General features: G+C 29.7%; 1 protein-coding gene across 1 annotated transcript; it reads right to left on the bottom strand.

Annotated features, from left to right (window-relative positions):
- Positions 1-10,630: 10,630 nt before the first annotated feature.
- Positions 10,631-11,741, bottom strand: LOC114411660 (cyclin-dependent protein kinase inhibitor SMR6-like). Its single transcript, XM_028375301.1, has one exon. The coding sequence runs from the start codon at positions 11,505-11,507 to the stop codon at positions 11,175-11,177; it is 333 nt and encodes a 110-aa protein (XP_028231102.1). The 5' UTR covers positions 11,508-11,741; the 3' UTR covers positions 10,631-11,174.
- Positions 11,742-17,086: the final 5,345 nt, after the last annotated feature.

Genomic DNA, 17,086 nt, shown 5'->3' with positions numbered 1-17,086 from the left:
TAATTTTATGTAATTGAAAACCTTTAATAGCAGAGAACTATGGAGTGTGTACCCAAAAAAAGGCTATAAAGTAATAGCATTAAATATGACACGATAATTCAAGTTTCCAAGTTTAATATCACATTAATTAGTCTTTTATCAATTATATTCTTACTTGTTTTTTATCCTTAATTTACACTTACCTTTATTATAGAGTGAAAAATAGAAAGGGATGAAATAGAAAATTTCAAAACTATTTTATTAGAATAAAAATACTTATTATATTTCTTAATTTATATAAAAATAACCTTAAAACACACATAAAAATGAACAAGGATGGCATTTGAAAAGGCAAATATTTTCTTGTGATATGATAGAAAAAATAAAAAGAATAACAAAGATTGAAAAAAAAATGTAAGACAGTAAAAGAAAGAAAAAACACGAATATCAAAATAGTTTTAAAAAACAACTTGTACAATTCATAGAAGGAAGAATACTATTTCTTCTTTTTTTCTTCTTCTTAATTTTAGCTTTTGCTATTTGTTTTTTGTTGGTGGTAATGCACATTTTATTACTTAATTTCATTTTTTACACAAAATTTGCCACCTCGTTAGTTAATTGTCTAACAACATTAGCTTACTACTGACGTGGCACGTTAATCGTGACATGCGTTGATGACATGATATACAAATGGTGATGAGCCAATTACCATGGTAATGAATTTAAATTGTATATTTTGTCATTCGATTTTCAAATTTTGCAAATTTTATCGTAGTTTTTCATGCATTTTGTGCCTTATAACGTATAAAGCAATTTTATTTTTCTTATATTTAATTAATTTATACGTATATTTATTGTAGACTAGAAAGTGAAACAAGGAAAATAGAAAACTTCACAGCTACTTTTAGACAAAAAAATATTTTAAAATATTTCTTAATACTTATGCAAAACCTTAAACGTCATACATTCTATAACAGAGAGTATTTCATTAGAATTAAGAAAATTTCTTTCATTTCTTAATTTTTACAAAATTAAGAATTAAGTATTTGTGTCTTGAATAAGCATTGTTTGATTTTTTTCTTCAATTTCTTTAAATAGAAAGATGGGTTTATCTGTTACGTAAGCCCGGCATTAAGTTTGTTTGGGAGAGCAACGAAGCCCATGAAGGGTGAATGAGACCCAAAGTAATTGTATAGTTTGGGCCCATGGGTATCGGTTTGGGCCCATGTGAACATGGAAGTGAGTGAGGGACAATGATGAGTTGAGTGCTGTTGCTGTTAGTGTCATTATATACTATGATTGCCCTCTGCGCCTCTGCCACACCCTCATAAATTTTAATTAATGCAATATCCTAACTTTAATTCTTTCTTACTCATTAAATATGCATCTTCTTTTTTCCACCAATTGCAGCATTTCTGCCAAATACCAATTCTAGAGCGATTTGACTTTTTTAAAACAGTTTTTATGTGTGGTTTTTTTAAATACAAATTTAGAAACAGAAAATTTGTATTAAACATGGAGTACTACTATTTAATGTTTTCTTTTTCATTATTAAGAAGTATTTTTAACAGAAAATTAAAATTATTTTTAAATATTCTGTCTGTAGGAATTATACATGAAAGTTTTTAATTGAGAAGTAAAAAAATTGACTTAAAAAAAAGTCATGAAAATGTTAAAAATGTATGGATATATTAAAAAACTTAAAAAATTATTTTATTAAATTATAAGTGTTTAATAAAATAATTTTTTAAATATTTGAAAAATATAAAATTATATAAATAAATATAAAAAAATTTAATAAACATTGAAGAACAAAAAAAGATAAATATTAAAAAATTTAAAAGTTAGCATTCATAAAATACTACATACATCAAATAACATTTCAGAAAATATTAAAAATTATTAAAATAATTTTCTTATCAAACAATTAAACAAGAATTAATAAAAAATTAAAAATAACTAAAATATCTTACAAAATAAATTTTTAATTAATTTTTATATGTAATGTGAGCATCTCATAATAAAATAATGCTTATTTGAACAGGTAACATAGAATAATAGTAGAATGTACTTATACAATAATTACTCGTCACATATTTTATGTGATGTTACATACTTTATATATAAATCTATACTTTTAATGTCTAATAAAATTTAAAGAAGATGATGATGATCCGGAAGAGGGAAAAAGAATCAAAGAGGGGATATCAAACAAATCATTGTTATGAGTTACGGTAGAGACTATAGAAGCTGTTGGATTATACTAACAATTTTGACGGTGAGGATAGGACGGAGGTGGGTCCCACAAAGGACAGAGGAGAGAGGGCAATTGGGTAAATTCAGACGGCATGCGATGGGAAATTTTCGTTGTTGTGGGACAGGACAGCCGCCACAGCCCGCATTTCGCGGGCTACAAACAATGTTTGTGTCTGCCTTCACAGTTTTGGCGCCAACCGACTTTGCTTCGAAATTTCACGGGCAGCTCGGGCAGGGCTGTGTGGCAGGATGTGACTGAAACCGCGTCACAGCCAAACTACTAATAATCTAATAATGCTCCAAAAACAAACAAAAGAAAAGAAAAAATAGTCAAATTTCAAAGAGAGAGAGAGAGAGTGTGTGTATTAGTAACACCTAACACCACCATCATGTTCACTGTTGGGGTTCCAAATTTAGAATCTTTTCATATGCTTAGGATTCCTCAGAGACCCATGTGTACGTGTCTCTAGTCTCTCTCTCTTTTTTTTTTTTTTTTCATACATTGGATTCCTCCTTCTTAGCCCATTTATCTCTTTCCAATTTTTCCACCTCCAATTAATACTCCCACTCTTCCAATTATGTCCATTTTCCAGCACCCTCCCCTTTTCTTATAAGTTTATGCATGCCACACGAATCCAATTAAATGCACTATAGTACCGTATTTCAGTGTACCATATGATATCACATTGTGCTTAGTATTCCGCCGACTTGTTTTGGTTCAATATTCATACCAAAACAAAAACAAAATGGAATTAATTTTATGGGGTTTTGGATAACAACAATCAGTACCCACCCTTTCCTTTTTAATGCTTTGACTCATATAGTCCTAAGGTTCAATGAAAGAGGATTCATAGGGGTGTGGAATGTTTGTTAGTTTAGTAGTAGTAACTTTAGCTACAAGTATTGGGAGAGTAATGAAAGCATAGAGAGTATGTTTGAAAATTCCATGTAAAAAAAAATAAAAAATTGTTATGTCTGCTTTTATTCCTTAGATTTTGGAGATAATTTCAACTAAAGATGCACATAGTAGTGTAGTAGTAGTATGTAATAATTTTGCATAATGTAATGTTAAGGTGTTTTTAAAGTGTTGTATAGTATAGTATATAGGGTAGAGTAGTAGAGTTCGGACCAGGCTACAATCCGTGGTGACAAGTCACGTCATTGCTATGTGCCACTAGATTGGGGCTGAGAATCCTGGCATACTGCTAAACGCTAATCAGTAACTACTGCACCCTCTGTACTTGTACATTAATTTCACCCATACCCTTTTCAAATCTCTTGTTGACATCATATACACACTTCTAGTTCATTATTTATTTACCCACCAAAATTATATACATTACATTATTACTGCTTATATAGTACTATTTTTTATTTTATATTACTTTATTTCATTTTATAATTGTAGTTTCTCTTCGTGTTAAGTGTTAAGTGAAAACTGATACTGCGTGTGGGACTGGGGTCTGTGAAGTTGGACCATGCAGTAGTTAAATTATGTTCTCATTTAATATTCCTATAGTATTTTTGTTTTTAATAAAAAAAAAGTAAAATGAATATGACATTACTGGCTTGCAAATGGCACCATTTCAAATTTCTCCGCGTGGATCAATCATTGAAATTATAAGTAAAATGTAATTAAATTACAAGCCATTAATTGGCTCATGAGTATAGTTGTTAATGTTTTATACTTTAATTTTCATTTATCACATTAAGTATATTTTTCTTACATAATATAAGAAAATGTTAATCAATATTCTTAAGAATTAAAAATAATATTTATAAAAAAATATTGATACACCCTATAATAGTTTTAATGTAATTTTATTGTAATTTTAAAAATAATATTTATGAGTTTCCAAATCAATACTACACTACTATTGATTAAAAAGAGGTTAGAATATATATATATAGAGAGAGAGAGAGAGAAAGAGGACGCATCACTGAGAATGATTATCTTTTATGATATTTTCTTTTAAAAAATAAGGGGGTTTGTTTAATATTTCACCTTCAATTTCTTAGGAATGATTCTATGAGGAGGGGGGAGTGGAAATAGAATTACCTCCTAATAGTTAGTCCAAATCTAAAACATGCAAAGTCCATTGTAATTTTTGCTAACATTTACATGACAAATAAGTAACCAAGAAAACGGTGAAACTTTTGCAAGAAGGAGGTATTTTTATTTTTTTTAAATATTTATTATACGATATAGGGATTGTTAAGGATATAACTATTAAAAAAAAAATGATCAAGTTATTAGTTAGTTGTCTATATTTTTTAATTTATCCCCTTTTATCTTTATTTTTTAGTTAAATCTCAATAGCTTTTTTAATTTTTCAATAATTTTATATTACAATTTAAGTTATTTATTGTAAATTTAAAAGTAATGTATATATTCAAAAAAATATTTATTATGAATTTTAATTATAATATAATTTATATGATTAAAATTATTTATTTATTATAAATTATAATTATATAGCAATAAACATATATTTTAGACATACACAAACCAAAATACAAGTTCATACTTATATTTAAAGAATTTAATTAATTATATATGTATTGTTAATGTAAACATTTTCACATAAATATCCGATAGGAATTTATCTTACTCACATCATATTAATAAATAGGATAATGTGGTGAAATAATCAAATCTTATTGTATATTTTTGTTTAAATAAATTATGTGATAGCGTACGTATATAAATTAAATTCTAATTTAGAGATAATTTTACTTTATCTTTTTTATTTGTGACAAATAAGAAGCTCTAAGTTCCATAGTTACAAACATTATGAATATAGGCAACTCCAACATATGTTGCAACACAAAATAACCACAGCCTCGAGGAAGAAGATCCAATAAATGTAATTATTTTAATGTAAATTCTTTTTTAAAATTATTTTTAAATTCACAAGTTTTTTAAAATTCAGTTCTCTTAATATTAAATAAACCGATTCTTAAACTATTATTCTTTTTGGATAGTTAATTAATCAATATAGAACCAAAGATGCACTTTCCTCAACCTGAAACCCTAGAGCAAAAACACAAATGAGATTAGGATAAATAATAATAGGATTTAATGTTCAATCCTTCTCATAAACATCATAGCATAAGTCCATTAAGTATGACTATAATAAAAATAGTAGAGGTTGGGAAACAATCTTAATCATAAATACCAATGTATAATGCTTAATCCCATTTGTTTCGAATGGTGGGGTTACACCAGAAGTTGGGAGGAAAATTTTGTTCAGCAATGGTCCACATGTGCTTTTTATTTTTGATTTTTTGTCTTTGGATATATTTTGAGTCCCCACAGAAGAATTTATAGCTTGAGGACATATATCTCCAAGAACTAGCTAGTTAAGAGCGTTCACAATATTGACAACCACTAACTCGTGTCTCAGGATATATGTAGCTAACTGCAAAAACAAAACTTCAATCAATGATATTGATGGACACTATAACTCAGGAATTGTATCTTTGACGAAAATGACTGCTTGGTTAGTTCCAATTAGGAAAAGAGAAATCGAAAGCTACAAAAATGTTCCTTTCTAATTTATCCGATGAAGATCGATCACCTAGTCTGAAAACATTCACACACGTGTCCTAGTTGATTTTCTGCTGTGTCCTTGTATGTATCAAAATCACTAATAATGCAAAAATAAGAGCATTTAGCCTATGTCTCTCATAATTTAGTCAGAATTGATTTTTAATACGTACATTTTTAAAATACTAGTAATTTTAATTCATTTTTTTTTAAAAAAAAAGTGATAGATTTCGTCCCTGTTATCAATCAAGGACAAAAATTACATTTTAGAAATACTTAAAGTTGATAAATTAAGTCGTTCAATACTAATATATAGTAATATCATTCAACCAGGTTAGGCTGATCAAATTTCGTTTAAGAAATTAGCTTGATTTTTTTTTATTTGTAAAAATCAAAGATAAATACCAGGAATTTTTTAACAACTCGCGTACAATCAATTCTCTTGTTATCTAACTCGACTTTAATTATAGATGGTTCGAGTAGGATTCAAATAACAACTTTACATAACCTATCATTTTAAATATATAGAAACTGTCGCAACCCCAGTTATCACATGAACTAAAATTAATTTTTTCAAAATTCCAACGGATCTAAAACACATTTTACCCAACATTTAAATGTAAGTCATATATTGCTTTTAAAGTCCATCTTAAATGCAAATCAACCCAATGGAAGAAGCAAAACTGAGAATTATTATTGTTTTTTTTAAGAATGAATTATTTAATTTGTTTCTTAAATTGAATCGGAGAATGTAGATTTGCCTATGCTTTTACAAGTGATATAGTAACTGCTGACATCATGGCTGCAGGCACTAGCTATTTTGTAGACTTAACTGGAATTTAAATTAAGGTAAATGATTTTGACAAGCAGCAGCAGATTTATGTTGTAAACGCTATATAAGGGATCCTAACTAATTTGGCCTGTTACTAAGAATGTGATTTCATAAATAAATATATATAACAAAAACAAAAACAAGGAGTTGCTTCCTGGAAGGAAGCAAGGGCCAAAGTCAAAACTAATATGGAAGAGATTTTTTATTTTTTATTTTTCCTAATAGGAAAGCATCAGGTGGTACCCATTTAGGTCATCATGGTAGAAACTCCATCGCAAATCCAATTCTAAAATGACCACAATGTGACAAAGTAAGAGGAGCTATCTAAAATGACCACATTTACTACAACTTTAGTGTGTGCTTTCTTAAAAGGATCCTAATCCCTAGAAAAGCCTTTCTTATTATTCAACACCAAATAGAACCTCAGATTAGGTAAGCTTTATCATCATCGCCCTTTAAACAAATCCCTTGGTCATGTAAACCGTATCCTCTCTACTCCTTAAACTAATTAAGGATTCGGGTACATGATAGGAACATGCCCAAAAATCTCATCCACAAAAATCACAAATCTAACACCAGATATCAACAAGAGCGTCAATGATATTATATGCTATATGCTTAAACCATTCCTTTTGGAATAGTAACAATTGCATAGGATTCTAATCATCTAATGTACTTCCCTTAATTATTTCCACTTTTAATAATCTAAGGGGTGTTATGAGGGACTTGACCTTGTTGGCCGTGGTGTGCAAGGGCAAACTAAAGTGGGTGGGGCATAGAAGAAGTTAAAGCAAGAGTGGCAGAGGGTGTAAAAGGTACTTGGGGACTAATGAGGTTGGAAGGGATTGATTTTAATTTGTCACGGTCTATCAATTTGTGCAGCATCTTAGCCGTTGAAAAGATTTTTCTTTTACATGGGTAAGGCATCTTTAGGCTGGTTAGAGAGACATTTTGACCCCTCCTATGTACACAATACACGCTTGTGTTTATGACTTTTGTGTATGGGGCATAGTGGAGAAAAACTATTTGAGTTGAAACCTAGGAGCCCCAAGAAGTGGAAGGAGTACGACTCTTAACTTGTTTAATGTTGTAATTTCTATATCTATTTATATTTTTCTTGTCTTCATTCTTTCCTTTTCATTGTATTTATCTTAAGGTTCTACTTTCTATACTAATTTTATACCCAATTTTCATGTTTCTTTTTGTTTTCTTCTTATCTATCTTTCATCCTAGCTAAAACATATATATATCCTAAGAATTGTGAAAAAAACAAACAGAATCATTTTTCAAGGGTAGAGATTAAAGAAGTTGCAATCTAAGATTGAGAAAGTAAAACCCTTTTACATTTTTTTACTGAAACTTGCACTTAGAATTAGTGTTTCTCGAGTTTAAAAAAGTTGTGCTTGTAGAGAAATTAAAAAAAATATATGCGTGACTAAAATTATATTAAAAATCTTAGCATATTTGTATGGCCTTTAGTTCCGTAACCAGGCTACTGGATGCAATTGCATGACTTTTGAACCCATGTAAAGAAAGACTTCAAAAATGACATCGAAAGAAATTGAGAAGAGAAATTTGTAATAAATATATCTAAAAATGTGTTCTTTAATTTAACTAAATATTATCATATAATTCATATTTAGAATAAAGTATATAATAAATAAAGGGGTTAGGGTTGCATATATTCAAGCTATCCAAGATATGTATGATATATGTATGATAGGGTATCGACTAGTGTTAGGACACAGGGTAGAGAGTCAGACGATTTTCCCATCACAATTGGTTTGCATCAAGGGTCAACCCTTAGCCCCTACCTTTTTACCTTAATTCTGGATGTCCTCACGGAACAAATCCAAGAGATAGTGCTGAGATGCATGCTTTTTGCAGATGACATAGTCCTCCTCGGAGAGTCGAGGGAGGAGTTGAATGAGAGGTTGGAAACTTGGAGAGAGCTCTAGAAACACATGGCTTTCGCCTAAGCAGAAGCAAATCAGAGTATATGGAATGTAAGTTCAACAAAAGAAGGAGGGTTTCTAACTCAGAGGTGAAAATAGGAGACCATATTATCCCTCAAGTCACACGGTTTAAATATCTTGGGTCTGTAATACAGGATGATGGAGAAATTGAAGGGGATGTGAATCATCGCATTCAAGCAGGATGGATGAAATGGAGAAAAGCATCGGGGGTGTTATGTGATGCAAAGGTACCGATCAAGCTAAAGGGAAAGTTTTATCGGACTGCGGTAAGACCGGCGATTTTGTACGGAACAGAATGTTGGGCGGTCAAGAGCCAACATGAGAATAAAGTAGGTGTAGCGGAGATGAGGATGTTGCGGTGGATGTGTGGTAAGACTCGACAGGATAAAATTAGAAACGAAGCTATTAGAGAGAGGGTTGGAGTAGCGCCTATTGTAGAGAAGATGGTGGAAAATAGACTTAGGTGGTTTGGGCATGTAGAGAGAAGACCGGTAGACTCTGTAGTGAGGAGAGTAGACCAGATGGAGAGAAGACAAACAATTCGAGGCAGAAGAAGACCCAAAAAGACTATAAGAGAGATTATCAAAAAGGATCTCGAACTTAATGATTTGGATAGAAGTATGGTACTTGATAGAACATTATGGCAGAAGTTGATCCATGTAGCCGACCCCACCTAGTGGGTGGGATAAGACGTTGTTGTTGTTGTTGTTGTAAATTAAGAAAACACCATATACACTTAAATCAAACATATCTTTCGATCATGTATTTATATATGTTGAATAATACGTCTCGACCTTTAACATGTATGAACAACAAATATCATTCTATCGTGATTATCACCACTAAATTCACTTAAGGATAATCACTTAATTAAAAATATCAAAGTATGATTAAGGGAAATATTACACAATTGATAATCAAAATGTAATAAACTTATAGAGTTCAGGTCCAACCAGGTTAGTTTAAAAAAATGTGAATCATCAAATAAAAAGACTGATTCATTCTCATATACTCATTTTATATCATTAATAGCTCTAACTTGTATCCTCACTTGAACCTTAACCACAATAGACATGCACCCAAGAACTTCAATAAGAAACAATAGATAAAATACCCTTCACCACAATAGACCCGACCCTTTAGCAAAAACATAAGTATCCGGTTTATTTGTGACTGAAACAAGATGAATTTAACTTAGTTAATTGAATAAGATATATGAATATTATAAATCTCCCGATATCATCTTCGATTCTTACAAATAAAAAGAAATAAGATTTTTGTCTTTCAATATTGTTTGTTTTAAAGTATTTGGATTTGTTTATTTGTGTTTGAAACAACTTTAAAAAAATTTAAAAAAAGAATCAGTCATTCCTTAAAACTGAACAAATAACCAGTTTCTGGTGGGATTTCCTCAGTATATTTGAGGTGAGAGTAGGAGGGAAACTAAAGAGAGAAATATAATTTGAGGCAAAGAATAGAGTCAGAAAAAAGCTTCTTTTGAAGACGGATTTAGATTTTAGAGTAACAGGGCCCGGCATGTTGCATTAGTACACATGCAGGGGATGCACAATTTCATGAAAAAATTTGTTATACTCTGAAAGAGAAACTTTTAGTTGCCAAACAAACAAAAACTCCAACTTATGCACCCATGTGTGTTTAACAGTTTCACATTAAGCAAACCAAACTGGGACATAGATATTAGGTACCAGTTTTTGGTTTAATAGACACTATGTTCACCTAACAATTAGGCATCCAGCAGCGACAGCAAAATAGATTGAGCAACAAAAGTAGAGAAAACCAACCAACCTATCCCAAAAACGGAAACAAAAGCTGCACCACACTACACCACACCCTCTTCAAAAGGCTAAAAATTGCACTAGAATATAGAATCGTCACTCACAACACAAAAGTATGAATCACCACTGCACTTAAAAAATAAAAAGCACGCAAACCCAAAACACCACACTAGCTATGTGTCAACCCTCTCTCACATAGGAATCACATGATTTCAGTTCTCACCCAAATATGAGCAAAATCTCAAAATAAATATTTAAAGCTTCTCATTAATAATTTAAATAAAAAAAAAACAGAACTAAATAAACTACATAATAGCCTCTAATCAAAATTTAAAAAAAAAAAAAAAAAACTACTCTACTCCTTTCTAACTTCTAAATATCATAAGTTTTTTTTTCCTTCATACTTTATACACAAGTTCTTGTTCCTTTTGCGAGGAAAAGAAGAAAGAGCAACAACCAGCATTCAGAACAAAAATTTGACCCCTATGCTATAAGTAATTCCAACCATTCATGAAGTCACGGACACATACACAATTTATCCTGTATGTGCACCTCATATAACGAGCACATACATAATTTGTTTGTGTATGTGCACGTAATATCAACTATTGATTTTTCCATCAACGACTGAGATTACTTACTTTATACTATATGAGACCCTATGAAACAAATTGCTCACTTTAGAGGAACCAAATTTCCAAGACCAAATACAAGTACACCTCAATTCTTCTCTTCTAAAACCTTGTTTTGTTGATGTTGTTGTTAGTTGAATGAGGTGGAATCATTCATTTGGCTTTCTCAACATGGCACTTGAAGACACTTTCCAAATCAGGAGGTGTGAAGAACTCTCTCACACCGCCGCCGCCGCCGTTACCACACCTCGACGGCGGTGGTCGGCGTTTCCTCGGCGCCGGCGGGCACGGAAACTTTTCCGGTATCCTCGCCTCCTTGGCAGTCGGCGTCGTGGAACGCGCTTCTTCTTCTTCGTTCTCAGCATCGCCGCCACCGCTGCCGCCGCCAACGCGCTTTGTGTTGATGGGTTTGAGCGAGCGAACACCGATTCCGGCAATTACCCACTTCTTGGATTCCGATTCTAAGTCCGAATGCGAGAACCCCATGTCGGAAAAAAAGAGGGAAGTGAAGGAACCTTGTGTGAAAGGTTTCAGCTTTGTGGTTGAGGAATGAAGGAAGAGGGAATAAGAGAAAAGGGTTAGAGAAAGAAAGATTGAAACTTTAAAGGTTTTTTGAGGGATTGAAGAGAAGAGAGGGAATAATAAAAGGGTGTGTTTGTGTGTTTGTTTTGAGTTTGAGGATTTTTCGTGGGAAAATACAGAGAGAGAAAAAAAGAAAAAAGGAAAGAGTGAGAGAGAGAAGGGGGGTGCCCGGGGTTTTTACGGGCAGAGGGAAAGGAGTGAAGGTGTGGTTTTGGCGCCAAAATTTCATTGGTTTGGGCAGCAACGGCTCTTTTTCCCGCCTTTAGTTTTCGGGGTATGGAATTTCCTGTTTTGACCTTGGGTTTTTTGTGTTTATTTTTATTAAATAAGTTTTTTCTGGGGACTGGTGTTGTTTCTGCAGACAGTCTGGGCACGAAGACCGGCGTGGCAGAGAAGAAGGGGGGATCCATACGACGTCGTTTCTGCGGCAGATAACGTACTCTTGGTGTGGACCCGGCCAAATATATTAATTAATACTAATATTATTTTAGATAAAAAAAAAGGTTACAGTGCTTTATTTTTGTCAACAAGGATATTATTTGGTCGAAATATGCGATAAAATTTATGATCATGTTATTTATTAATTATGTTATATTATATTGTTATGTGTTTAAATTAATTCTGAATTTTTAAATGATTTTAAGTTAAAGTAATTTTAAATAATTCTTACATTAAATAAAAAATTGTACTTGCATAAATTGTTTTTGTTTAAAATAAATTTTAACAGAAATTAATTTAAGATACATTTGGGTACCAGAAAAAAATAGTTTTCTGAAAATCTAAAATTGAAAATGTTTAGTTTTTTTTTAAAAAAAATAATATTTTTTAAACCATGTTCTTCATAAAATTGTTACATGAGGAGAAAGGAAACCAGCTTTTATGAGTTACAAAATTATTTCACTAAAAACATTACATAACTCTTATTTGATTATTTGACATAATAAATTATTAAATTTTATGATAAAAACATTATATTTTATTGGTATTTACAAAAAAAATTATATAAGTGTTTTAAAGATATTTTATTACCAATAAAAAAAATAGTTATTTTTAAAAATCATAAGTTTTCTCATTTGTGATTCTAAAAAATCATGATTCCCAAACATAAAAAAAAAAAAATCACTTATATCATATGTCTCCTTAATTTAAGATTAATTTTCCAAAGGATCAACCAAAAGATAGACCGTATCATTGAATTACACATGTTCGTGCTCACCAACTATAAAATCCAATCACTCCATTCAATGCAAAAGATTTCGTGTCGAAAAAAATGATGAAATTTTTGTTTTTAAAAAAAAAAGTTTTACTTTTTTCAGAGTTTGGAGGAGAAAACATACATTAAATTGGGATTGTTTTGGTTGATATTTGTTATTGCCAAATGTGCATAACGAAGAAAGAAATCAAGCCAATAGGTTCTTCCACGAGTATTTTTCTTTTCTTTTTGGGGCATGAAGAGCAACAAGCATGATAAACGTAGTATATGTAATAAGAAATTTAAATAAGTCAAAAATAAAATAATATCTCCAGAAAAAGTCATTAGGATAGAAGAAACAGATCAAACAAACAGTTATACGGATAATGTTGGCTCTATGAGAAATGACAAGGTTCTGAAAAATACCAAATGAGAGTGGATCAAATCATTTTAGTTCAATTATTTATTCAATAAATCATTAACATGCTTACAATGTTTAGCTTATGCTCTCAATTGTTTTCCTAATTAATTTAAAATCTATAAAGAAATTTATCATTTAATCCAGCACTTAACTTATGTTAATAATTTTTGCCACTTAACAAATAGACAATGGTTTTCCAAACTCGATTAATATATTTTCACAAGATTTTCATATTGCTCTAAAAAAATGAGATTTGGGAAGATAATGACGTAGATATCCCCCCTCCCCCATAAAACTTACTCATAGGCTATATGTTAAAAAGCTAATTAATAGATGAAAATTGTTAAAATAACTTATTGATTCACAAGTATTTAGTAAAAATATATACTTTTTGAAAAAATAAAATGATAAATAAATATATTTATGTAACATATTAATATAAACTTTATTTTATTTGTAAAATATATATTGGTTTATAATTTTAGTTTTTGATTAATTTTAAACACTTGTAATTTTTTTATTTATAGATCAATTATTTAGATTATATATTTTACTTTCAATAATTATATTTTTTTTACATATTGTGTTTTTTAATATTCATCTTATATTATATTCTAAAATATTTTCAATCAAATTTATCATAAAGTAAAAAATGATATATTTTAACATTTTCACTAAATAATCCAAACCAATATATGCTAAATTTGTTGTTATTTATTTTTTCTATTAATATAAAACATGATATGAATAAACAATACTAGAGAATTTAAACCACTGAAAATAATTATATAAATAATAATTTATCAAACACAAGTCATAAGATCATCAAGCATGTAAATCAATTGACATGAAGTTATTTCAATTTAACTAGAAATTTTGAGGAGTTCAAATTTTTTATATATATTTTACATGTATTAAATATTTAAAAGAAAAAATTTATTATTCATAATAATCTTATCCAATTTGAAAAAAAAAACATTATAATAAATAATACATATAACCCTAGACAAACCATAAGATATATATGCATTTTGTGTAGAGTTTCAAAAAGTACAAAGAATGAGGGACTCAAATATATTATAGTCAGTAATCCTAACACATAATATTGCAAAGACTATGGCATATGTACAAGCTAGCATGACAAAGATTAACTGGCTACATATTATCATGTAGATAGAAACAATAATCCTAACTCAAATTGACCATTAGCATGATTTTTAAATATCATACTCCAATGAAAACAAATGGGGGGCCCTTATATTATATGGTCACGTTTCTATAAATTAATTTGGTGGCCCATAGATATATTCCATGGATGATACGCAAGAGCTGAAACACCTCCTGCAACCACAACAGTTGCTGACAAAGCAAGTGGTACAATGCAACCCATATATCCCAACGTGATCTACGTACTGCTTAGATGATGCAATAGGGTCAGAAGCTATGGTAGCATACAAAAAGGGTAAACTCATGACGCACAAAGAGGCTAATAAAACCTCTCAAATATTATAAATTTGATAATATTTTCAATTTCTACATATAAAAAAAATTCTCAAATAAAGGAGGAGATGAATGCGGAAAAATAAGCCGCTAAGTTAAAAGTTATATTAAAGTGGGATACAAGAAATTTCTTAGCATCCCTTCCTTGTGTTAGATCAAGGTCAAGCATTCATGTTACAAACGCCTGAAACTACATTAGTTTATTAAATAAAATAAAACGTGGAATTGTAACTGTTAGCTTTTAATTTCTTTAAATGTGAGAAACAACATTGCAAATGTATAACCAAATGCCGTGTAAGTGTGTACGTTGGATTATTAAAAGTACATTCAAATACTAGATAATATGATTTAGTGTGTGTGCTTAGATAATTATATGCACATCTCCAATTACGCACTATTTTTTTCAGGACACATATGGAGAAAATATATATGTAAAAACTACTCTTTGTAACTTTGGTTGGATGTGGATTCATTTAGAGTTACTAATTAAACACGCGGTGAAGACAAGTATTTAATTTTGAATTAAAGTACTTTTATATAACTTAAAATTTTATATTGGATTTTTACTATTAACTTTTTTTAAAATAAAAATACAAACATAAATCACATCATTTCTAAATCAATTTTAATCAAAATTAATTTTAATTATAAATATTCACTCAAACATACACTTATGCTTTGTTTGAAATTTTGCAATACATGTGGGAGGATATATAGAGGATGGACGAAATGAAATTTCTAGCTCCTGTAATCCGTTTGATATGGTAGAGGAAACGCGATTTGTGTTTTATCCTTAGTTTTGTACACTTTTTCTTTTGTTTCTTCCACTTTTTATATAACCAGAATAGGAGGATTTTTTTTTATAACTTTCTTTCATTTTATTTTCTTTTATACTATCTTATAAAATCATCTTACTTTTTACTTTTTTTATCCTCTTTTCTTTTTCACTTTTACCCTCTAAATTAAACACATCGTTAACATCGCAGGTGAAGAAAGCCACTTCGAGTAAGCCTTCACCTCCAAAAAATGTCAAACGTGAGAAGAAAAAAAGCAACAAAAAGTAACCATGGCACTGTATATATTGTGGAAATAATGAACCAGATATTTTAGTACGAGTCTAGTTGGATGGTTTATACAGATATTTTTTTTAATCATATTATTGTTGGTAAAAAATATTAATAACTAATTTTCTTTAAAAAAATTGATTGATTAGTGTTAATGGAGTTTTATTTTCTTAATTACTTTTTTTTTTCATCTTTAAACGTAAAATCTTACTTAAAAAATCGAGTTCAATATCATTTAAACAAACTACATATTAATTTATCCAGTTTGATATTTTGATGAAGTAGCCAGCCATGTTAGCCCCCACAACACATAATTGCCGTGGCGTAACCAATACATATATATACACGCATACTGTGGAGAAATGCTTGTAAGTTGTAACATGTTATTTAATAACTCTCATTTAATATTTTAGGTGAAATTTTACATGAACTCACTCAATAATATACAGGCAACGTGTAAGTTACTCTAGTAAAAATGGAGTATCAAACCTATATATATATATATATATATATATATATATATATATATATATATATATATATATATATATATATATATATATATATATTCTTTTTTATTGAACGACCTAGATGTCTGGCCTATAAGGTCTGTGTGTTGGTTATGAAAATTACAACTTAATTAGTCTCCACGTACATGAGGGGAGTTTGGTGTATTTACGAAAGCACCACCTTCAATAATCAATATTTATCGTGGACATCATGGTCTTTCTCCTTTACTTTTCCTCTCATGCATTATTTCAATTTTTAGTCGAATACCCGTTTATTTACTTTTTTCATTTTTGGAGATGAGATCATGAAGTTCATTACTTGATTTAGTGTCGAGCAGGGTTGTGACTGTCTCAAGCTATTTAGTTAGCATATTTTGATGAAGGTATGTTATGTATACATAAAGAGAATGATTAAATTATATTAGTGTAACTTTGATAATTATTATATTATTTTTATAATTCGATATATAATGTAATTTTTATTTATCCAACTATTAAATTATATCTCATATTATCAAGATTGTTTATGTCAAATTTTGTCAAAATTAAATAATAAAAAAATAATCAAATGATTCATATTTTAATATATTTTGAAATATTTATATTACACTGATTTTAATTTATATAAACGAGATAATAAAATAATTTTTTTATTAATATGAAATCTTACATGTGTAACACAAGCACAAGGAGGAATCAAGTTAGTTTTCATCCTAATTATTCATTTTCTTAAAATCTCATAGTTAAGATTAACTACTTATTACAATCATTATATTGCAATAAAAAGAAATGATGAA

This window comes from Glycine soja, chromosome 5 (genome assembly GCF_004193775.1).
Source record: "Glycine soja cultivar W05 chromosome 5, ASM419377v2, whole genome shotgun sequence".
NCBI classification, from domain to species: domain Eukaryota; kingdom Viridiplantae; phylum Streptophyta; class Magnoliopsida; order Fabales; family Fabaceae; genus Glycine; species Glycine soja.
The sequence above is the reverse complement of the archived record's forward strand: the minus strand, read 5'-3'. Positions and strand labels throughout refer to the sequence as shown.

Coding starts and splice junctions, on each gene's coding strand:
- LOC114411660 (XM_028375301.1), bottom strand. CDS start 11,507: ATGGGGTTCTCGCATTCGGACTTAGAATCGGAATCCAAGAAGTGGGTA.